At 35.8% G+C, this 23,583-nt stretch overlaps 2 protein-coding genes and 1 long non-coding RNA gene across 3 annotated transcripts; 1 reads left to right on the top strand and 2 right to left on the bottom strand.

Moving 5' to 3' along the window:
- Nucleotides 1–5,586: 5,586 nt before the first annotated feature.
- Nucleotides 5,587–10,825, top strand: LOC114263423 (phosphoenolpyruvate/phosphate translocator 1, chloroplastic). Its single transcript, XM_028203963.2, has 9 exons — nucleotides 5,587–6,221; nucleotides 7,589–7,711; nucleotides 7,802–7,954; nucleotides 8,454–8,539; nucleotides 8,766–8,850; nucleotides 9,192–9,311; nucleotides 9,398–9,466; nucleotides 10,147–10,276; nucleotides 10,425–10,825. Exons 1-9 carry the CDS (start codon nucleotides 5,847–5,849, stop codon nucleotides 10,499–10,501), a joined length of 1,218 nt encoding a protein of 405 aa, XP_028059764.2. The 5' UTR covers nucleotides 5,587–5,846; the 3' UTR covers nucleotides 10,502–10,825.
- A 596-nt stretch (nucleotides 10,826–11,421) lies between these two features.
- On the bottom strand, nucleotides 11,422–15,984 carry LOC114263422 (transcription factor MYB98). Its single transcript, XM_028203962.2, has 3 exons — nucleotides 14,022–15,984; nucleotides 13,793–13,919; nucleotides 11,422–12,395 (listed from the first exon to the last, which is right to left on the bottom strand). Exons 1-3 carry the CDS (start codon nucleotides 14,633–14,635, stop codon nucleotides 11,784–11,786), a joined length of 1,353 nt encoding a protein of 450 aa, XP_028059763.2. The 5' UTR covers nucleotides 14,636–15,984; the 3' UTR covers nucleotides 11,422–11,783.
- Nucleotides 15,985–18,371: 2,387 nt separating this feature from the next.
- LOC114263424 (uncharacterized) lies at nucleotides 18,372–21,528 on the bottom strand. Its single transcript, XR_014327635.1, has 2 exons — nucleotides 21,390–21,528; nucleotides 18,372–18,546 (listed from the first exon to the last, which is right to left on the bottom strand). It is a non-coding gene; the product is annotated as an uncharacterized LOC114263424 (long non-coding RNA).
- Between the last annotated feature and the right edge of the window lie 2,055 nt (nucleotides 21,529–23,583).

A 23,583-nucleotide genomic window follows, 5' to 3' on the forward strand; every position in this document is an offset into this window, starting at 1 on the left:
CCTTGGATGTATCAACAGACACTCCTTCCCCAGATATCACGTGGCCTAAGAATTTGACTTCCCTCAGCCAGAACTCACACTTCCCAAACTTGGCATACAGCATATGGGCTCTAAGTAACTCAAGCACCACTCTCAAGTGTGCCTCGTGCTCCTCCTCAGAAGGCGAATAGATAAGGATGTCGTCCACAAAAACAACTACAAACCGATCCAAGAATTCCCGGAAGATCCGGTTCATCAAGTCCATAAAGACTGCCGGTGCATTGGTGAGCCCGAATGGCATTACCAGAAACTCATAATGGCCATACCGCGTACGGAATGCCGTCTTCGGAATATCCGCTTCCCTGACCCTCAACTGGTGGTAACCCGATCTCAAGTCTATCTTAGAGAAACAACGGGAACCCTTCAACTGGTCAAACAGGTCATCTATACGGGGCATAGGGTACTTATTCTTGACCGTGGCCCGATTCAACTTCCGGTAATCTATACAGAGTCTCAAAGCACCACCTTTCTTTTTAACAAAGAGGGCCGGTGCTCCCCACGGCGAAACACTAGGACGTATAAAGCCCTTATCTAGCAACTCCTGGAGCTGAATCTTCAACTCAACTAACTCGGCTGGGGCAAAACGATAAGGTGACATAGAAATCGGCGCCGTGCCGGGCACTAGGTCAATAGAGAATTCAATCTCCCGGTGCGGTGGCAAACCAACAAGATCCTCAGGAAAGACGTCCGAGTACTCACAAACCACCCTTGGCAACACAATCTGAGTCTCAACATCCTCACTAATCGAAAGGTTAGCAAGTAGACCACTAAGCTCACTCCGTCCTCGCGGAACATACCCCGGTGGCAACACATCACCAACCCGGTCCCCCAGAAAATGAAAATACTCTCCGCTCACGGTACAACAAGTGACCCTCTGGCGGTAGCAATCAATAACTGCCCGGTATGACGATAACCAGTCCATACCCAAAATAACATCGAAACCTCTCATAGGCATAACTACAAAGGAAAATGGGATTCTATGATAATCAACCTCTATATCACAACCCCTAACACCTTGTTTCAAGATCACTTCACCCCCAAGAGGTGACATTACACAAATAGGAGATGCTAGCTGTGCTAACTCCAACTCCAAAACAGATGCAAATGCAGCAGACACAAAGGAATGAGATGCACCCGTATCAATCAAAACATTAGCAACCGAGTTGCAAAACAAAAAGGTACCTCTCACAACTGATGGTGCCGGCACAAGATCCTGCGCGGTAACAGCATACACGCGCCCAGACGACCTCTGATCAATCTGCTCACCCCTTGGAGCATAAGATTGCTGCACTGACTGGGACGATGAAGCCCCCTGATTGGCCCTCGGGGCCTGACCTGACTGAGCTGGCTGCTGACCCTGAATCGGCCTCAAACCCGATGCACCAGGTGTGCCACCCAACTGCGGGCAATACCTCTTCATATGCCCTGGCTGACCACACTGATAACACGAGAGTGGCTGGCCTCTACCCTGACTCTGGCTCTGAGATCGAGCTAAAGATGATGCTGCTCTCTGCACTCCTCCCCTCTGAGGACAAACTGGAGACTTGTGGCCCAGCTGGCCACACTTGAAACAGGTAATGTCTCCCTGACTGCCTTTCCCCGAACTAGCACTCGGCACCGGAAAAGTCGATCTAGAAAAGCTACCCTGAGACTGTTGAGGATTAAAACCCTTTTGTCTCCTACCATCACTCTGACCATCCTGACTCCTCTTGGAGCCCTTCTGTCCTTCCTCCTCCTCCTGCATCATAATTTCCATGTGGGCTGCAGCATCAACCATACGCCCATAATCCCGAATCATAGTTCCCCCAACTCTCAGCTTGAGGCCACGCCTCAACTTCTTCTCAAACTCAATACAACGGCGTTCCTCAGACGCCACCAACTCAGGTGCAAACCTGGACAAACTAGTAAATGCAGCCTCAAACTCGGCCACTGAAGAACTCGACTGCTTAAGCTGACAAAACTGGTCTCGCAGCTTCTCCCTGACAGCTGGAGATAAGAACTTCTCCTGGAAAGCATTTACAAAAGCCTCCCACGTACCTCCTATACGCCCCTTAGTAAACTTCCACCACTGACCCGCATTCCCCTTCAACTGGAAAGATGCCAAGGTCACTTTCAACCCCTCGTCTTCGATGCCAAGCATCTCAAACGTCTTCGTTGTCTGTTCGAGCCATTCATCTGCCTTAAGCGGCTCTTTTGGATCACCCACAAATTCATCCGGATTAGACCGGAAGAACTCCCTCTTCAGAAAGGAAGGTCCTGCATCCGCAATAACAGCTTGAGCTTGATTCTCAGCTCTGAGAATGCCTACTGACTCCCTGAATGCCCCTGCTATCTCTCGGGCTAGAGCGCCCATAGCCTGCTGGCCTACTGGCTCGGCCACATTGGCCTGGCCAATTCCCTCTTGAACTGCCGGAATCTCTTCTGGCACAGGCACCTCCTGCCTACCCGGCCTACCACGCCTACCGCGTCCTCGTCCTGACATCCTAATAAAGGAAACAAAGACATTAGCACATTAATAAATGTGCCGAAACTAAACACTCGCGTCCTAATGCAATGGACAACAATAATTCATTCCACGTAAGCACATAATCACATAAGCACCTACGAATTTCATTCCCGGATAATGATAGTCCCAATGCGTTACTATAGTTCCGGTTGGAAGCAACAGTGATCAAGTGCCTTTCCAACGAGACTACAAGAAACTCAAGGGTCCAATCAACATCCTAGAAACTACATTCCATACCCACATAATCACATAAACATGTTATCACATAAGCATATAACATTGCACTAAGTCTCTATCAAACGAGACGAACCCAATGTGATACTAATCACTCCCCACGTACCCAAAGTATTCAAACCCGGTACGCTCTGATACCAAGTTGTCACGCCCTCAAAATAAACCCATTATATATACATCATTGACATGCATTATTTTAAGTAAACAATTTATTAAATCATTCATCAGAGTATTATTAATTAGAAGCATCACATGTAACATCGAATAAAATGCCCTACAGGCTTACATCCTTCCAAGCCAACACTTGGATACAAAATATGAGTTCTAACTCAATACAAGAAAAGCCCTAGGCTTGAATATTTACATGTACTAATAAATAAAGACAATGAACTAAAGATAGTCTTCGAAATCCAAGTCCCTTCCAAGCTAAGTCCTTGGAGGTAGCTTATCACCTGAACCTGAAAATGATGTTCCCATAAAGGGTGAGCCACAGCCCAGTAGAAATATACTAAACCACATATAAGCAATGGATAAAGCAATAGCATTCAGCAGATGGTTAACCAAAATAATCAATTACTTCATTTTACAGTCTCATGACACTATTGTCAAAGATACGTTTTACTTTCCAATTTTATCAACATGGCTCAGAACCTGGCCAAGCTTACAATAGTGAATCACATATATCATATTCACATCCTTCCAATATCAACAAACAAATGAGACTCAAGCTCAAATCAAACACTTCATACTTCCAGATTGATACACATTTTAGTGCTGTATCAATAAAACACTTCTATATAAATAAGCACACATAAAAGTGATGCTAATGGAGTCCATCCCCTATCTCCTCCCAAACAAAATCCGGTTTAGAGGTCCATCCCCTATCTTCCCCTAAACCGTGGAGTACATCCCCTATCTCCTCCCACACAAAACAATGTATGCATATGCAATGCTCAATCAATACACGTATATTCTGTATCAATGCAATAGTCAAAATTAAGGACTTAACCAATGTGATTAGTTTCAGTTATTCCTAATCCACATGCAATGTCTACAACAATCATGACTATCCTCCACCGATAGCCCAAAACAGTTATTTCTAAACTGAAAATAACCATGTCAGCAATTCAAAAGATAAATAATTCAAATGATCCAACTACGCCACTATAACAATACAATTTAATTTATTAATAAAACTAAGGTTTTTCCCAAAATTTACCAAAGTAACCCCAACATGTTAAAATACCAAAACTTAGAACAAAACCTATAAAATGGAGTAGGAAATCCCTACCTCGAAGAAAACAACACAGATGGTGAAGACAAAGATGAGTGCCCAAATACCAAAGTGCTCCAAATAGCCAAATGTTCAGATTAAATGAAAGCCCTCGACTCCCTCTATATATTTGATAAAGCAACTAGGGTAGAAACACACCCTAAGTGGATCAAATCTAAGAAAGAAGGTGAGTAGGGAGAGAGAGAAGTCGGACCTAGGGTTTGGAATCAAAAGAAAATGAAAAAGACTGATCAAATCCCGCTGCTGTGTATATAAACTGGACAGGCTCGCTCGAGCGAAGACTTGGTCGCTCGAGCGACCAGACACAAGAAACTACGCTCGAGCCAAGGAAGCCTTGCTCGAGCCAGCAACCCAAAAGCTCGCTCGAGCGAAAGAAAACTCGATCGAGCGAAGAACTCAAACCCTCAGGTCTGAACCCCGACACACGCTCGAGCGAAGGAACTATAGCTCGAGCGAAGGATGAACTAACTCGCTCGAGCGAAGAAAAGCTCGCTCGAGCCAAGAATACACAGCTACAGGTCCAAATCAGACACAACCTCTCGCTCGAGCGAACAACTCCTCGCTCGAGCGAATAACCAAAAACCTGGACAGCAACACTTGGTTTCTAAACCCAACCAACCTGAAACAAACCTGCCCAACACATCCTATAATTCCAAAAGAGAAAATAAAGGACAACAACAACAAAATCTACGGAACCTAAGTCCGGATACAATAATCAAATGGGAAAAGACCGGGGTCGCTATAAGTGTGTTCTACGATTGCAGACTATATGCGACATTCGTGGACCCGTAAGAACAAAGAAGCATCATAAAAGCGTCCATCTGCAAAACGGCACAAGTATTGGTACAGAAATAAACACGATTGAGTATGTTAAAAAGACCCATCAAACCAAAATACAGTAATTACGATTGGAAAAAAAATGCAATGGGCATTGTGCATCGTTGTGAATGTGTGGTTGAGGGCTTATCAGTCAGGTAGACATGCAATTGGGTGTCGTGTTTGTGGCAACCATATCGGTGTGTTCACAAAATCAAGAAAAATGTGCAAAGGTGAGGAAGGAATTGTTCATGTGTGGGAATGGTGAGAGGGTAATTTTTAATACAAAATACAGAGAGAACCTGTGTGCAACGATGGTGTAAACGTTGGTGCAGCACTTCCTCTGCCCACAGATCAACATGAACCCATAATGTAAACCCTAATTGTAATACCTCTTAAAGGAATCTTCACCCACTGTCAGCACCCACAATTGTTGGGATTGCACATACCAAAATGGAAAAACGAAACATCCCATATAATAAGCGAGGGCATATCCGTCCAGCCCACACCAAAAACATTCAAAAAAGGACTTTCCAATAAGCAATCCCACCTAAAATGGAGTTGCCAATCAAACAAAAAATCAACAAGATCAAACAGAACACAATTCACCAATAAAGGACTTTCTGATAAATTTTCGTAAAATTTAAGCAAATAAAAAAAAAAAAAAATCACAATTTCTTCTTTTCTCTTATAACATAACTAGTTATCGCTTTTCATTTCTTTTCTGCCCTAAGTTCCAAACATAGTCGAAAGGCCAAACGGTCAAAGTGTAATTTACTCCAAATTTACCAACATTTCAAATCCACACCTGACTTCTGAGAATTCAAATCCTCCTGGAAGTGGAAACCCCCTCCAATTCCCATTCCCCCAGAAACAATCCCTAGAATTTCGTTCATTTCCTCTCTCTCTCCTCTTTTTCCCCAACTTTCTCTCTCTACTCTGATCCTGATCTCGAAGATGCAGAGCACTGCATTCACGTTCTCTCCATCAATTTCAATTCCGAAGCTTCGAACCTCTTCGAACCCTAGCTCCCTATATAGATTCAATCCTATATCTACCCGTCCGCCTTCGAGATCGCTCGATTTCGTCTCCGCCTCTTCGCTTCGTCGATTGCCGCCAATTTTCTGTTCTTCAAGTTCATCGTCGTCGTCGAGATTGAATGGCTGGATTTCGACTCCGGCTGTAGTGGTCGAGCGCGAATCGGATGGTTTCGAGGTTAGGGCAGCGTCGGAGAGTGCTAAGTCGAGTAGCTTGACGAGCACGCTTCAGCTTGGGTCTCTGTTTGGACTTTGGTATCTCTTCAACATATACTTCAATATCTATAACAAGCAGGTAGGCGTATTGCTCTCCTGCTTTTGTTTTTGTTCGTCTTCTGAATGTGTTACAATGTATCTCCTTTGGATTTTATTGTACGGTATTTTAGTTTTGTTGATTAGTTTACTTGTGTGCATGTCATGAGATGAACAAGGCATATTAGGCATATTATCTAGGAAGTGAAGCTAAATTTGATAACTTGAATTGGATTTTTTAGTGGTATATTGAAGATTTGAAGTTTCTAGTATTAATGTTGTATGTCTACGCACACACAAAGTACCGGACACAAAATGCACAAATGTGATGCCAACATCTTGAGTCACATTTGTGTTCCATTCCATTTCCATGCTTTGAAATTCTTTCTAAGCGCGTATGGAGCACAACTGATGATCTTTTGATCAAGCAAGTGACAAGCCCTATTGTTGTGTTATTTCTTGATTTGATGTTTGGGAACACCTAAAAAAGCCACCTCTTTTCTGTTTTTTATTTTATTATTATTTTTTTTTTGGCGTCTTTAGTGACTTTTTTTTCAAAATTATGTCAATATTTTTTACTTTTCCAGTTGGAGACGAATCTAAAAAGTATATATTTTTTGAAAAATTCCAATTTTTTTTTTTTGTGGAAAAATCTAAGATAACCCAAAAAAGTTGACTTTTTTTTTTTTAGGTGCTTATTTTTGTCTTCTGGACTGTTTTTGGAATTTTTTTTTTTAAATTTAATTTTTTGATTCATATCATCAAGATGAATCTAAAAATGTAAAATTTTTTCTTAAAATAAAAAAAATAAATAAAAAAAAAGAGTTCGCTAAAGACGAAAATAAGCCAAAAAAAAGCCAACAAATAAGCAAACCCAAACACCTTCTGCATGTCTTTTCATAATATGTAAAAAAGCCAACTTATAAATAAGTCATATACAAAACAACTTTGATTTTTTTTTGTGGCTTCTTTTTTTTTTAATTTTAAATTAAATTTATTTATTATTTGTTAAGGTGAAAAAAAGTTAGTGTGTTTGGAATAGTTTTTAAGTTGAATAGATAGTTGTGAGTGAAAAAGTAATTGAATTGATTGATATATGATATTATTGGTTTTTTTTTGTAGTTTTTTGGCTATTTTAGCCAAATAGTCAGTAGCCAAACAAGCCCTTGATATGCTTTCCCTGCTTTTACCGCATATTAATGTTCAGTCTTTGTAAAGTGTTTAGATTGTTGACAAATGAAGCAAAACTAGCTGACATGATTAAGAATTGATTTCAATTTCGGTGTTTGATGAAATGTGCATTAACAATCGCGTATGATGAAATCTTATTGATCTATATGATATAGCAATCAAACATTTTTAATCAGTGAGTATGCAATTAATGATGTAGTCGATACTTCTTGTTCACAGGTTTTGAAAGTGTTCCCTTTTCCATTAACTGTGACCACAGTTCAGTTTGCCATTGGGACTGTACTCGTTATTTTAATGTGGACGACTAATCTCTACAGAAGGCCAAAAATCAGCGGTGCACAGGTATTCTGATATGTGCTTAAATGAATATATCATGTATTTAGTTTTCCATTACTATGCTGAATTTGATTAACAAGTCTTTTTCTGTAACAGCTTGCAGCAATCCTCCCACTGGCTGTGGTGCACACCCTAGGCAACCTTTTCACAAATACGAGTCTTGGAAAAGTTGCTGTTTCATTCACTCACACGATTAAAGCCATGGAGCCCTTTTTCTCAGTTGTCCTCTCTGCTATGTTTCTAGGGGAGGTGCACATTTCATTATTATTCTTTTTCCACCTTTCGTTTTTGTTTTTTTCTTTTTCTCCCAAATATTTAGTAGTTTCTTTCTCCTGGCTGGGTATCCTGGATGGAGGAGGATACCGAACCAAGCTAAGCCTTGTGTGCTAATCAAGTTGGGTCGGCTACATGAATCATTTTTTGCTATTTAGCTTTATCAAGGACTAGAAATGCTCAGTTAAATTAAATAAATTCATATATTTTTCATTACCGTATCCCATGTCAATGGATGGAGAATAGTTCTCTTTTTCCTGAGATGACACCAAAGTTAGTAGTAGCACACCCTTTGCTGTTCTTTTGAAAATATTTACTCGTAATTTCTGATTTAGTTGTAGGCTTGACTGTTGGTGGTGCACACAACACGGCACGTCGTAGGAAAATAGTTTTATGATTTGTACCTTTGATACTGGCAAATGTTGATAATTGTACGAGTTGTTTTAACCTTCTCTTTTTTCCCCTGCTCAAATAGATGCCCACTCTCTGGGTGGTTTCTTCTCTGTTACCAATTGTCGGTGGAGTGGCACTGGCATCAATGACCGAGGCATCTTTTAATTGGTGAGGAAAATACACATGCATTTGCTCTGAATTGTTACCTTTTTGTTGCCCAAAACCTGAAAAAGGAGAAATATGTATAGAAAGAAAATGCATCCTTCTCTGCCTATATTTTCCTTTTTACATGTGTTTTTTTGAATTTTTCTAGAATAGCATATGACAAATAGGTAGTTGAAGTGGTTATCCCTCATTCTCATATACAATCTCATTTTTTCTGAATATGAAACAGGGCTGGGTTTTGGAGTGCAATGGCTTCTAATTTGACCAACCAATCTCGTAATGTCCTTAGCAAAAAGTTTATGGTTAAGAAAGAGGTATTTGCTAATGACTTTTTTTTCAGAATCAGTTAGATCAGAGTGCTAGTAAGTGGAAGAGCTTGTTGTTTTCTTAATTGATGTTTAGTACTTCTAGGAAATTGGCAGATCAGAGTGCTATAAGGTGGAATAGTTCTTCTCTTCATCGATGTTCAAGCACTTGTAGAAAGTTAGTGGTAACAAATAATTTGTCTTGATATAGTTTACCTTTTTATATTTTGTTTAAGACTATTCTTTTTGGTTGGCGAAAAAGAAGTTTATTCTCTCTCTCTCTCTCTCTCTCTCTCTCTCTCTGCCCTGTGATTATTTATTTTCTCAAGTACTAAAAGTTTGTTCTACAGGATTCTTTGGACAACATTACTCTCTTCTCAATTATAACAATTATGTCCTTCATCTTGCTGGCTCCAGTTACTTTTTTTGTGGAAGGAGTCAAGATCACCCCTTCATACCTTCAATCTGCTGTGCGTAAATCTAGAATGCTACAAGTCCAGTTATTTATTTGCTCACATATTTGATTTCCTGATTCTTTTCATTATCTGCATGTCAGGGATTGAATGTCAGACAGGTTTACACTAGGTCTTTCCTTGCTGCACTCTGCTTCCATGCATATCAGCAGGTAAAAATTTCAACTTAAGTGTTTCTTTCATTTGCCCTTTTAATTTTGTATATTAAAAAAAAAATGTTTAGTACAGTTAAGATGGTCCGAATTTTTTGATAAGTTCAATTAACAATGACTGTTCTATTGTTGCTACTATGGTAATTTTTGTAATCACTTCCCCTATCATATTGTTATTAGCGTGCAATTTGTTTCATTCAGGATCTTGAATACTGAACTGAGGGTTCAATGCACTTTTGTCTTAATAATTACATAAGAGTACTACTCTCATTACATATTGTTTGAAATAATTTTGTTATTATCTATTTTGTTGGATTTTTAATATCTCCGATTTTATTTCAATCCTATAGAGAATTGAATCCCTGGGACTCCACTTTGAGACATGCCTTAACTAGTTATCACTGAGATTTTACAGTTTATGCATCAAAATCTCAATTTATAGAATCCCATAGACAGCTACCCGCAGATTGTTATCCACTCCAGTGCTAGAAAGTGTTCAATTGCTGATAAAATAAGAGAGTTAGGCCCTTCTAAGTCAAAGGCTATTTCACAATGTTTAGATTCTTGAAAAATCTATATTAAATACATGTTTAAAACTTGCTGCATCCTTCTCTTCTGAAATCATCTGTTGTAAAGGCTGTCCTCCTTATAAAGAAGCTGATTGAGACGTGCTTGTGCAGGTTTCTTATATGATATTGCAGAGGGTATCCCCAGTTACCCACTCTGTGGGCAATTGTGTGAAGCGGGTGGTTGTAATTGTGACCTCTGTTCTCTTCTTCCGCACACCTGTTTCACCTATCAACTCTCTGGGTATGATTTTTTACACTCGATCTCCCACAAGCTACACTGAAAATATAACAATGGTTTTTTTCTTTTTTATCGGAATAAGAATGATCTTCTCATCATTTTATTCTATTTTAAAATTATGGGATTATTTTTTTCCTTACTTTCGCTGCAGGCACTGGAGTGGCCCTAGCCGGAGTGTTCCTGTATTCAAGGGTGAAGCGCATGAAGCCAAAGCTAAAGACAGCTTGAAGTTCTTACGTCGAGAAATTTTGTGGGTAAATTGGTTGTTTATACGAGGAACAGATGTTACTACATTTGAGGACTTTGGTTTGTATAATCCGAGAAATAGATGGTTTAATTCTTTTACTAGGTCTTCTTCATAGTTTTACTGGCTGCAAATATGATCGTCCGGGGAAACCATTTTTTGCTGAGTTTTGTGCTTTTAATTAGCACTTGTTAAGTAAGTAATAGCTATTTCAAATGTAGAATATATTAATCTACCCATATCTGGAAGGTAGTATGAGATCCACTCTGTTATCAGAAAATGGAGCTTTAAGCATGGTTACTCCCAAATGCCGCCCCCATGTTCTATTTGGTTAATTAAAATGAGATGGAATGAAATAAAATAACTTTTTTCCTTGACATCTCTTATACACTAAATATATGAATGGATATTCCAATGGACTGATCATATTTTGACATTTTTTTTAATTTAAATTTGCATTGGGAAATAATAATAAACGTTTGTCAGGGTAGATATGGGTAAAGTCTGATGAAATGAAGAAACTTGTTATTAAGTTGCCTATTCGGTTAATGACAGAAGGGCAGTTTTGTCAATTTCAAAAAAATTGCTCCAACAAAAGGCCACCGACAACTAAAATTTATTTGGTTGAATTTGTAGGTTTTTTTTTTTTTGTTTCGAAAATTAGAAATTAGTTTAAAATTTATTTTTACCTCAAAAAGAAAAAAAAATGAAAATAATGAATTGTTGTACTTTTTTCTCCAAAATATTTGAGATTTTTTTTTCAGAAAATAGATTTTTTTTTTTTAAAAAAAAAAAAACCATAATCAGCCTCTTTATGAAAATGTCATTTGGTGCTCTTGCTTTCAATCTCAGTAGAAAATGAAATCCAAAAAAATATTATATATTCCTCCAACAAAAAAAATAATAGTAATAATAAAGGGATGTAATATAGATTGGTCAGACTGCATAATAAATACCATCTGCTGCCACACAAACAAAGAATAAATACAGAGCTCAAAAACCCTAACAAGGAGTTTTAGCGAAAATGTATATGAAGTTTAAGGTGATTTATCAGATATGTATGAAGTTATTATAGCTATTAGCCAAAAGTTTCATAGAAATATTTCTAAAACATGTTGAAGCATTTCAACGATGATAATATCATTTTCTTTATTTTTTTAAATTACTTTACCCTTCTCAATATAAAATTTACTTTCAAGACACCCAAAGACCTAAGATATATATTTGCATATATATATATATATATATATATTGGCTTTTAAGTAATTAGAGATTGACTTGATTGATCATCTCCATCAAATCCATCTCTTTCTTCACTTCACACTCCACAAATGAAGAAGCCATACATAGTGGGACCTCCTCCAAGTCGAAGCTTTTCCCATCATCCTCCACAAGAGGAGGACAAGGCATCTGATCAATAAGAGAATCAATGCTACTACTCTCTTCAAACAATTTCTCATCGAAATCCAACTCCGGGACCTCAACATCAAAATCATAACTTGGAACTATGTGATCACTCGGGCAACAAAAGTACTCCACTGTCTCTGGCTGAATTAGAGGTGCTTTGATTGTAGTAGGATGATTAACATTCAGGACACCATTGAACGAATTAGCAATATTTGTCGAGTTGTTTTCTAATTTGCCGTCCAAGTTCAAGCTCTTGATGTAGTCTTGAAGAAGAGAACTCTGTCTCGGGTATTTGGGGAGGCGACGGCATCGTCGCTTCGAGTACTGCTTTCTTTTGGTTGCATTCCAGTGGTTCTTGATGGAGTTTTCGGTTCTTCCAGGCAACCTCTTTGCAATTTCTGCCCATCTGTTTCTTACTTCGAGATGGGCCTGGATTAGTATCCTATCTTCCTCCTCAGTCCATATGTCTTTCTGCAATGAAGAAAATGAACCAACTAATCTTATTCTTACAACTAATCTCAACAAAGAAACCGGTTTGTGGGGTTATTTGTTCAACATGTACCCAATTCAACCTAACCTGTTTAAAGGGTTTGGGTTGAGTTTTTTAATGCAAAACCCATAAGTTAAATTTGTTTCAAAATGATTTTCGAGGACAAAGCACTCTCTAAGCACTTTGTTCATTCTTAGCAACTACTAAATTTTAATGCCACTAGGGCAGGTGATGTTTTTATGCCACGAGGCGGCTGAAGTCTAGTACTCTTGAAAGTTCAAAACCAACTGCAAGCATTCATATTTTGTATGTGTGAGCAGGGTGGTGATTTATTTTCCATGTCCTGAATTTGTGAGCATGTGGAATGTTTGAACACTAAATCACGAGTACCGTATAAATTATGAAAGTGAATAAGACCACCTGGTTTTGGATAAACTCAACTTTACACTAACACACTGTTGGGAGAAAAGAAAAGGAAAACACTTAAAACATCCAAAACCCATGACCATTTTTTCCCTTTGATAATCAACAGAAGTAATTTAACCCTAAATTTCTTTACTTCAACGCAAGAAATATGAAATTGCATCATATTAATGTGCCAAGTTCTAATCTGGTGTTGGTTCGCATAAACACAATCCAAATTTAAACTTCACAAATCAAAAATTTAAATTCTCAAGACACATATATACACACATAGATCAAAGGCAAAGAGAGAGAGAGAGAGAGAGAAAGAGAGACAAAGTAGAGAAATTTGTTGGGAAATAGCAATCGGTGGTTAAATTTATGGGGGAAATATAAAAGCAGTGGTGGTGAGACAAACTGAAAACAGATTTAAAAAATATAGTTAGAATATTTTTCAAAAATTTCAATGGGGCAATTTTGAAAACTTTTTTTTTTTCTTTTTTTAAACTATAGGTAGAATAATAAATTCTTGAAAGTCAGCAGGGAAAAATTGCCCCCACTCACATGTGCATATGCACTCTCATGTACCATAGATGTTCATATTTACCTATGAATATGAATTCATAACCTTTTTCATATGAATGTCAGCTAAGTCAATTATACATGAGTAATTTTAATTATTTCACAAAAAGCTCTTGTAGTTAAATGGTTTCTTTTGAATTTTAAGTTTTTCTAATCTACCAAAAAAGGGAAAAAGAAAAACTTTCCCTAAATTACAAGTTGTAAGTGTGTATAAGGATACGATATGTTCTCTCTGTATGTATGTATACAAAATGTTAATATGTTTGTAGGGTGTGTTTAATCAGTGAGAATGTGAGATCATACCATCAAAAAGAAGAAGAAGAAGAAGAAGAAATCAATGAGATCATAAACAGAGTCTACAATGAACACAAAATAAAGAAGAAAACATGAATACCTTGATGTCAGGCCTTAGATGGTTGTGCCACCTCTCTCTACACTGCTTGCCTATCCTTCCCTTCAGCGTCTGAGCAATATGAGACCATTTTCTCACTCCATACTTCTCTACCATCTGAATTAAGAGTCTACATATCCAAACATCCATATGGGTTATCATATATGTGATCACAAACTACAAAAAAATTAAAAAATAATGGAATATTAAAACAATTATCTTATATTCCAACCTATCTTCTTCAGCGGTCCATTGCCCCTTGACTGAACTGGGCTTGTTACGACGTTTGCATGGCTTTCTTGTCTTTGGTGCCGATGAGGCACTGCTATTCTTTTTCTTGCCAACTTCTTTATAATACCCATTTTCAGCCACTATGCATGAGCCTTCATCCGGTATCACAAAGTTCACTGGTCTGATATCCTGAGAGTTGAAGGGGCCGCAGCTTTGCTCAGATGCGGTCACATTGATCGGAGTTTGCTTAGGGTAATTCAAGTTCCCACCACCATCACATTCACCCTGAAAATTCTGCATCACTGCAACATTAGTACCATTTGCTCCATTTTCTGCAAATGGCTTTGACTCATAAAAATCATCGAGATTTGGAGAATAACCATTTGTGAAGGGGTCAAAAGGATCGAAACACCCAGTTTGAACCCCTAATTCAAGGATTACCGATGACCCATTAGGACAAAATTGATCATGAAGGTGGTGAAGCTCTTGAAAGAATAAGCCTTTTGATGAACAAGATTCAAAGCAAAAGCCATCTTCAATTTCGGGTTTCAAGTAATTGTTGGACAAAATTGGTTGGTAGGTGAGATCTTCTCTGTACTTCGTGTCAAACTCCATGAGTGAGAAAGCATGAGAAAATGAGGAAGAAAATGGCTGAATGTAATGAAGCTCTCTTTCACTCTAACTTAATGTTTCTTAATTGGGTGGGATGGGAAGACATTTATTATGGTTTGGACTGATTTTGACCATTGATTCATGCACTGATCCTACGGTTGGAATTACATAGGACTAAGAAGTCTTGAAGGCTTTCACTTGAGACAAATACTTACCGAATTGAACCGGGTTAGTAATGATTGGTTTAAGGTTTTAGGTAATTTCCATATTTAGAACTTTTGGTCAAAGGATATACAACTTTGACTCACTTGAGAATGAAATCTAGTCCTAACCACATTGATGGGATGTTCCAATTTGATTATTTAGTGATTTTGAATATAAAAATATAACTTTGATAAGGAAGACTAATGTTATATCAATAATATTTGTACAATTTTTTTACAAAGAATGAGGTGAATATTCATTAGATTGTGTATGAAATCCAATCCTATATTTTATTTTTGTATCTTTCTATAAAAATAGTTTTCTTTTCTTTTCTTTTTTTTCAAACTAAATGGAATGCTTTAACATTGTGTTTGACTTCCTTTAACAACTCCATTAAAACATATTCATTTAATAGCTTTGAATTTTTTATTTTATTTATTTTAAGATCCCTCAACGAACAAATTCATCTAAGCAACTAATTCACATTCAATATAGCAAAAACCAAATCCACTTATTTCTCAAATTTTTCTTGTTATTGAGTGTTTGTCTCTTCATTTTGTACAATTTTTGTTGGATGATGTAAATATATTTTAGGGGAAGAAGTAGTAGAGAACCTGAAGTCTGCCATATGAAAAAGGAAAGAAAATAAATTAACAAATACTAGGAGAGAAGCCTAACCCTGACAAATACTATAAAAGTTTTAAACATAGTTTATTTGTTCGGGTTAGGGTAGGAAATATAGGAAGGCGTGTAGGAAAAAAAATTCCAAAATGGCCAAAAAAGATTATTTTTTTAATTTAATTTTATTATTATTATTATTTGATAAATAATAATTTAATTTTATTAAATTTTTTTTTTCTTTTTTGATTAAAGGCTTTCGTAATAAATGAGCAATTAAGTGGGTTATGTAACTGAAATTGAATTCACATTCATGCATTGATTTCCAATTTACTTTGCCATTAAAAGTGAAGTAAATGGTAAAATTAGTCTTTCATAAGGAAGCACACTTAAATCATGTTAATTTGACTATTTATTAATTATCACTAGTAGACATAAAGGTTTGGGAGTTACGTTTACTATTTTATCACCTATTGATTATCACTTCAACATAAAATGAAGAAAATTTTAAATCTTTCAGCCTTTTTCCTTCCCTCTAACGCTGAAAGATTTAAAATTTTCTTCATTTTATGTTGAATTGATAATCAATAGGTGATAAAATAGTAAACGTAACTCCCAAACCTTTATGTCTACTAGTGATAATTAATAAATAGTCAAATAACATGATTTAAATGTGCTTCTTTATCTAATTTTACTATTTACACTTTTAATGACAAATAAATTGGAAATCAATGCAGCAATGAATGTGAATTCAGTTTCAGTTACATAACCCAATTACTCATTTATTACGAAAGTTTTTAATCAAAAAAGAAATAATAATAATAATAATAATAATAATAATAATAATAATAATAAAATTAAAAATTAAAAATAAAATTAAAAAAATAATCCTTTTAGGCTATTTTGGAATTTTTTTTCTTACATGCCTTCCTATATTTCCTACCCTAATCCGGACAAATAAACTATCCTTAAACTTTCATAGCATTTGTCAAGGTTAGGCTTCTCTCCTAGTATTTGTTAATTTATTTTCTTTTCTTTCCTTTTTCATAAGACTGACTTCAGTTTCTCTACTACTTCTTCCCCTAAAATATATTTACATCATCCAACAAAAATTATACAAAATGAAGAGACAAACACTCAATAACAAGAAAAACTTGAGAATTAAGAGGAATTGGTTTTTGCTATATTGAGTGTGAATAAGTTGTTTAGATGAATTTGTTCATTGAGGGATTTAAAAGAAATAAAATAATAAAATAAAATAAAAAATTCAAAGCTATTAAATGAATAATTGGTATGTTTTAATGTAGTTGTTAAAGGAAGTCAAACACAGTCTTAAAGCATTCCATTTAGTTTGAAAAAAAAAGGAAAGAAAAGAAAACTATTTTTATAGAAAGATACAAAAATAAAATATAAGATTGGGTTTCATACATAATCTAATGAATATTCACCTCATTCTTTGTAAAAAAATTGTACAAATATTATTGGTATAACATTACTCTTCCTCATCAAAGTTATATTTTTATATTCAGAATCACTAAATAATCAAATTGGAACATCCCATCAATGTGGTTAGGACTGGATTTCATTCTCAAGTGAGTCAAAGTTGTATATCCTTTGACCAAAAATTCTAAATATGGAAACCTTAAAACAATCATTACTAACCCGGTTCAATTCGGTACGTATTTGTCTCAAGTGAAAGCGTTCGAGGTTTCTTAGTCCTATGTAATTCCAACAGTAGGATCAGCACATGAATCAATGGTCAAAATTAGTCCAAACCATAATAAATGTTTACCCATCCCACCCAATTAAGAAACTCTAAGTTAGAGTGAAAGAGAGCTTCATTACATTCAGCCATATTCCTCCTCATTTTCTCTTGCTTTCTCACTCATGGAGTTTGACACGAAGCACAGAAAAAATCTCACCTACCAACCAATTCCAAAATTGAAGGTGGCTTTTGCTTTGAAATCCGAAATTGAAGATGGCTTTTGCTTTGAATCTTGTTCATCAAAAGGCTCATTCTTTCAAGAGCTTCACCACCTTCATGATCAACTTTGTCCTAATGGGTCATCGGTAATTCGATCCGATCCAGTCCAAGGAATCTGTGAAATCCGATCTGATCCAGTCCAATCCGGTAGGTTTGAATTGGTTTTTTGAATTCGTGATTCGGTTCCAGATTGAAAAATTAAAAACCCGTAGTCCATGGATCAGTTCCAGATTGAACCCCATGGTTCTGGATTAGAATCGATCTAGACCGTATACAAATAGCCTATATTTATATTAAATCCCTCCCGCATAGTATTTTTTTTTATTTTATATAAAACCTAAATCTGCTTAGTATCTTTTTTCATTACTTTTTTTTATTAGTTTTTTAGTTTTAATTTGTAATGGTCTAAATACTTATGGTGGAATCAGTTTTCTTATGATTGTTTAAATTCTAGAACAGTATGTCGCTATTATGGAAAAACATGTTGCTATTGTGAAACTAATATGATGCTATGTTTATGTTTTGAGTTATGCTAGGAATCCCAAATATTCTACCAAACCTCTCACATGGGTGTAGGACTCACACACATGTGGATTTGTTTAAGTCCCACCCCATGTGAGAGGTTTGGTAAAATATTTGGTAGAATATTTAGGATACATAGCGTTTCTCTTATATTTTTATGAAATTAAAATATTCTATATTTTTTTTGTGTTATTTAATTATGTGAATCTGTGGTCCTAAACTGATCCAATCTGTGTTTAAATGGATTGGTTCCACGATTTAAACAGATTAGATTGGTTCCAATTTTTCAAGAACCGTAGATAACGGATTGGTCCTGGTTTTACTCCAATCCGAACCATGCTCACCCCTGGATTTTAAACCATCTAACTTATATATTTTTCATTACCACCTAAATTATAATATGCTTGCTAATTTTCTTTTTTTTTTTAAATGTGTGTTGGGAGGGTGGATAAAGAAACAAATACATTTTTTTGTTTAAAGCAGCAATTGAAATAAAACATAAGAACAAGTCCAATTGAAATCAAACCTAAAGGCAGGCTTTGGCATAATAATAAGGTTGATTGGAAGTTGAGAACCACATACACACCTGCGTCGGGCATGACACACTAAGAACAATCCTAACAACATGTTTGACATTTCTTCAACGTGTCTTCATTAAAAATTTAAATTAATAATTGGTGACTTTATAGTCATTTTCGTTATATACTCCTTGAACCCTCCAAGCATGACTTACGTGATGAATTTCTTCATAATAACAATGTTTTGCATTCTTTATAATGTAACTTGTGCATTTTAAATATATTTTGAAACATGTATAAGATGAATATATCATAATAAGATGAATATATTTTGCATTCAATATTCTACAATTATTTTGCATTTTTTAAAATACAATTGTTACGTGCAATGAAGCACGGACACGGACACGGACACGGACACGTGACACGACACGGACACGACACAGACACGCAGACACGCAAATTTTCAAAAAATGGAGGACACGACACGCTAGGACACATTCAATATATATATAATTAATTTTATTTATTATACGTCATAAAATTATAAAAAAATCATTAAAAGGTAATAAAATATACAAAATAACACTATTAAAATTGGTTCCTATAATAAAATTAATAAACATACATTATTAAAATTAATAAAACTAATCCAAAAAAAAATATTATATACTCAAATAATAGAGGCACAATTGAGAGAAAAAAGAAAATAGAAAAAAAAAAAAAGACAGAGAGAGGGATCAGTATATATAAAAGAAAAAATAACTCATTAACTCATTATATAAAATAAAAAAAATAAAAAAAAAAGAAATCAGACAGAGTGAGTGAGAAAGGGTGCGAGAGAGAGAGAGAGAGAGAGACAGCAACTGAGAAGATCAGAGAACAGGAAGAACGAAGAAGAAGATCGACGAAGATGACGAGACACGAGTGACGACCGACGAGGAGCGACGATCGACGAGGAGCAGAGACAACCGACGAGCAACCAGGTCCTCCCTTTCTCTCCCTTTCTCTTCTGTTCTCCCTTAGATTCTGTGCTAATCGAATTAGGGCAGATATTTCTGTTTTACTTATTTACAAATTGCCCCAAAAAAGTTTTGTAAATTGTGAAATTACCCTCCGAACGTGTCTTGAAAGTGTCTATAACGTGTCTGAATGTAAAAAAAATTAAAAAAAAAAAAAGGGGACACTCTCTGCTGCGTGTCGGACACGTGTCCACCGCGTGTCCGTGTCCGACACTGGTACGGAGTCCTCGGAGAGGTGTCCGTGCTTCATAGGTTACGTGGCTGATATCTTAATGTTTAAGTAATGAACTTTTAATTTTAATTAGAGCTATGTTTCTCTCTCTCCTTTTTTTTTTTTTTAAAAAAAATAAAATAATAAACTACTCACATATTGACATATAATAATTTTTATAAAAATATAAAATTTTAATATGTCCCAAGTATCGTGTCCTCCATTTTTTCTAAAAATCATTATGTCGGAGCGTCCGTGTCGTGCTACTTAAATTGGAAGTTTCAAGTTATAAGTTTCCTAAAATTGAAAGCCTAAAGGAGGAGAGATTAACAGGTGGAAATCCATATTATTTTGATTTTAATCATAGGGCCTCAACTTATTTTCTTTGAACTTGTGCCAAGATGCATGTGTTTCATTCTGACTTGGGTGTCATAGATTTGAAATATGGAAACAATCTCTTTGCATGCGTGGTAAGGCTGCGTACAATTGAGACCTTGCAAAGCTTGGTGAACAAAACGTCCTAACATCTATTTCAAAAAGCTATATCCCAAAAGAAATTGGAAGTTTTAGGATATACGGTTACTAGAATTGAAGCTTAACACATTATTTTGATTTTAGTCATTGGCCTCAAATTATTTTCTTGAAATTTGTGCTAAGACTCCTGTGTTTCATTTCTGACTAACTAATGGGGCTAAGGCTGTGTTTAGTTGAAAGATTTGATGAGGGAAAGGGAAATAGAAAGAAAAGGAGAAAGAATTGATAAGATTCGAATTCCAAGTTATGTTTGATTGAGTTGGGAAATGGAGAAAGAAAAGAGCCTAAGGCTATATTTGGTTGGATAATTTGAGAAGGGAAATGGAAATGGAAAGGGAAATAGAAAGAAAAGGAGGAAAAGTTGATAGGATTCGAATTCCAAGGTATGTTTGGTAGAGTTGGGAAATGGAGAAAAAAAAAAAGAGGCTAAGTGAACCTAAAAGACAAAAAGTGGGATTGCATTTCCCTCCCACTCTTTTTTCCCTTGCATTTTGCATTATAACCAAACAAAAAGTGAGGTTGTATTTCTTTTTCCTTTTCCATCTCTCTCATCAAACACTCCAACTAAACACAACCTAAGTGAACCCAAAAGACAAAACATGGGATTATTGTCACTTTCTTTTCCCATGTGTTTTCCATTATAACCAAACAAAAAGTTGAATTGCATTTCCTTTTCCCTTTATATTTCTCTCATCAAATCCTCCAACCAAACACAGTCTCAGCGTGTCTCCCCTGAGTGGCCAAAGAGTATTCGGTTCTAAAAGGACTAATAAATTAATGACATCTTTAAACACATGTCTAACACAATCACAACACCTTCTTAGAGGTGTCCGAGCTTCTTAGGCTTTACTGGATTTTCCCCACCATTTATTTGCCTTAACATATGGGTGCACCTGTAATTCATCTTATGCTTGTGTGTATCTCATCCATAATTGCAGAACAACACAAACAAAGCAACTATCAACTCAATCAAAAGAATGAAGCAGCAACAACAAAGATGCTATTGCATCTTGGAGTGGGGACCAACTTTGAAGTGAGCTTAGCTCTCACAGTATGAGCACTATATGTGCAACGGCACTTGTGCAGCACAGTGATGCTACCCAGAAACAGAAAGTTATAAAAGAGCCTCTAAATTTTCACCAACCTGAGGAAATTTTCATGCCAACTCTATGTTTCCTGCATCTTGGACCATAGATTGATGGAGGGGAGACTAGTTCCTTGGCTGCATTGCATAAACCCTTGTCAGTTCATTTGTCCTTTCAGCCCTTTGAATCTGTTCCATTGCTTTCTCACCATATAAAAGATCTGCTCAGCGCATTTAGAAGCTTATTACCAAAACAATAGTGATACCAATTTTAATAAATAAACAACATCACAAACCAACCTAAACATGATGCAAAACCTAGGCTACAAGATTGTATCCAATGCACTATTGACCATTGTGCATTGATGAAAATGTAATTCTTAAATGACCAAAAGTAAGAAGTAGAGAACCCATTTCATGTAAAATAAATTTCTTGAACTCAAGTTGTGCAATAATTTGTTCAAAATCTTACATGGGATGCAGTTGTAAAAAATATATGAATTTATTTAATTTAAATGAGCATATAACTCTTGACATAATACAATGGTGCAAAAAAAAAAAAAGAAAAAGAAAAAAAAAGGTACTTTACCAAAATAATTACAAATTCACAAATGTCAAATGTGTGATCAATGTCCAATACTTACTAGAATCCACACTACCCAACAAAAATGTAAAGAGCATTACCAAAAATTAGACCCAATTTTTAGAAAAATGCTATAGACCCCAAATAAATTATCAAATTTTTTATCAAACCTCTCACATGGGTGTGGGACCCACACAAATCATGTGTGTGTGGATCCCACACCTATATGAGAGGTTTGGTAAAAAAATTGGTAATTTATTTGGGATCCCTAGCATAATTCCAATTTTTAAGCTATGACGATCAATTAGGATATTAAATGCAACAGTCTCTATCATATCTTCTCCTATTATCAACCAATCATATTAGTTACACATCATTGAGTTTAGAAAATAATCAACCAATCATATTAGTTACACATCATTGAGTTTAGAAAATGAGTCCACAAAAGAGGTTTGTATAACATTTTCCAATTGTAAATACTATCAATTCCCATTATCATAAAATTTGATAAGAACAAGTGACCCTACAAATGAATTGAAGAATGGTCATGCATAACCAACCACTTCTAAAACCTTCTATTCTATACAAGAAAGAGATACACATAAACTCACAGAATCAAGAATTGAAGTAAAACGAGAGATAGCAGAGGAAAGATGTGATGTAAAACAAGAACAGAGCAAAATCGAGTGTTGTATCCACCATAACTACAGAAATAAATGTTTGGATGAGCTTCCATGAAAGCATATATATATATATAGCGAGAGAGAGAGAGAGGTACTGGGAATTCTAGTGGCGAGTGTTGGATAAATTACAGCTTACTCTCTGTATCCTTTATTTTTTCACTTTGAACCTCAAATTTTTTGGGGGATAAATTACATTTTAACCTCTTGTGGTTTACCCAAAAAACACAGAGCCCCTTATAATTTCATTTGTAACACTTAAACTCTTGAATTTAATACCAAAGTGCAATTTCGGACGGACGTAACAGAAGTTGTAAAAAGTCTAAATTACCCTTATTTCATTCTCTAATTTTCTTCTTAATGCCATTACAAACTAAAACATTATCTCTCATATTTCTTTAATTTTTTTGTATTCCTTTCCTCCTCTTCTTCTTTCACATCTCATGGCAAACCACACACCTCTTATACCATCATCAAACACATATCTCTCTCTAGAATTTAGACCCAAACAAACACTCATCTCTCTCTTTTTAGAATTTAAACCCAAACAAACATCTATCTCTCCTTTTAAAATTTAAACCCAAACAAACAGTTTATAGCTGCAAACGGCTACCAAGCTCATACCAGCTCATCTACTCAACCAACACCCACTACTACCCACTTTCTTCTTGCCATTACTCACTATCTCCTCTCTCTTATTTTTTTTTTCTTTCTTTTTTGCCACGGCTGTTGAACATATATATATATGTATTTATATATTCGTGGGTTGTGTGGGGTCTTTTTCTTGCCCAATTTGGCTGGGACAGCCATAGTAGTTTCTATGCAAAAAAAAAAAAAAAAAACAAGGATAGAATAGAAACTGTTGCTAATGTAGCCAAAGAAAGAATTGATGGATAGTTTCAATTATACATATATGATATATATACATATTTGTGTGTGTGTGTGTGCGCGCATAAATTTAATTTGAAGAAACATTTTGATTATGATCTAC

This window comes from Camellia sinensis, chromosome 4 (genome assembly GCF_055761805.1).
Source record: "Camellia sinensis isolate YWXY chromosome 4, ASM5576180v1, whole genome shotgun sequence".
Lineage (NCBI taxonomy): Eukaryota > Viridiplantae > Streptophyta > Magnoliopsida > Ericales > Theaceae > Camellia > Camellia sinensis.

Bases quoted from the DNA above. Each gene is read 5' to 3' on its own strand.
- LOC114263423 (XM_028203963.2), top strand. From the start codon at position 5,847: ATGCAGAGCACTGCATTCACGTTCTCTCCATCAATTTCAATTCCGAAG. The intron at 7,955-8,453 runs GTGCACATTTCA...CTGCTCAAATAG, and splicing joins CTGCTATGTTTCTAGGGGAG to ATGCCCACTCTCTGGGTGGT. The intron at 9,467-10,146 runs GTAAAAATTTCA...GTGCTTGTGCAG, and splicing joins GCTTCCATGCATATCAGCAG to GTTTCTTATATGATATTGCA.
- LOC114263422 (XM_028203962.2), bottom strand. From the start codon at position 14,635: ATGGAGTTTGACACGAAGTACAGAGAAGATCTCACCTACCAACCAATT. The intron at 13,920-14,021 runs GTTGGAATATAA...TTGGATATGTAG, and splicing joins TGGACCGCTGAAGAAGATAG to ACTCTTAATTCAGATGGTAG. The intron at 12,396-13,792 runs GTATTCATGTTT...TCTTCATTGCAG, and splicing joins ATCTAAGGCCTGACATCAAG to AAAGACATATGGACTGAGGA.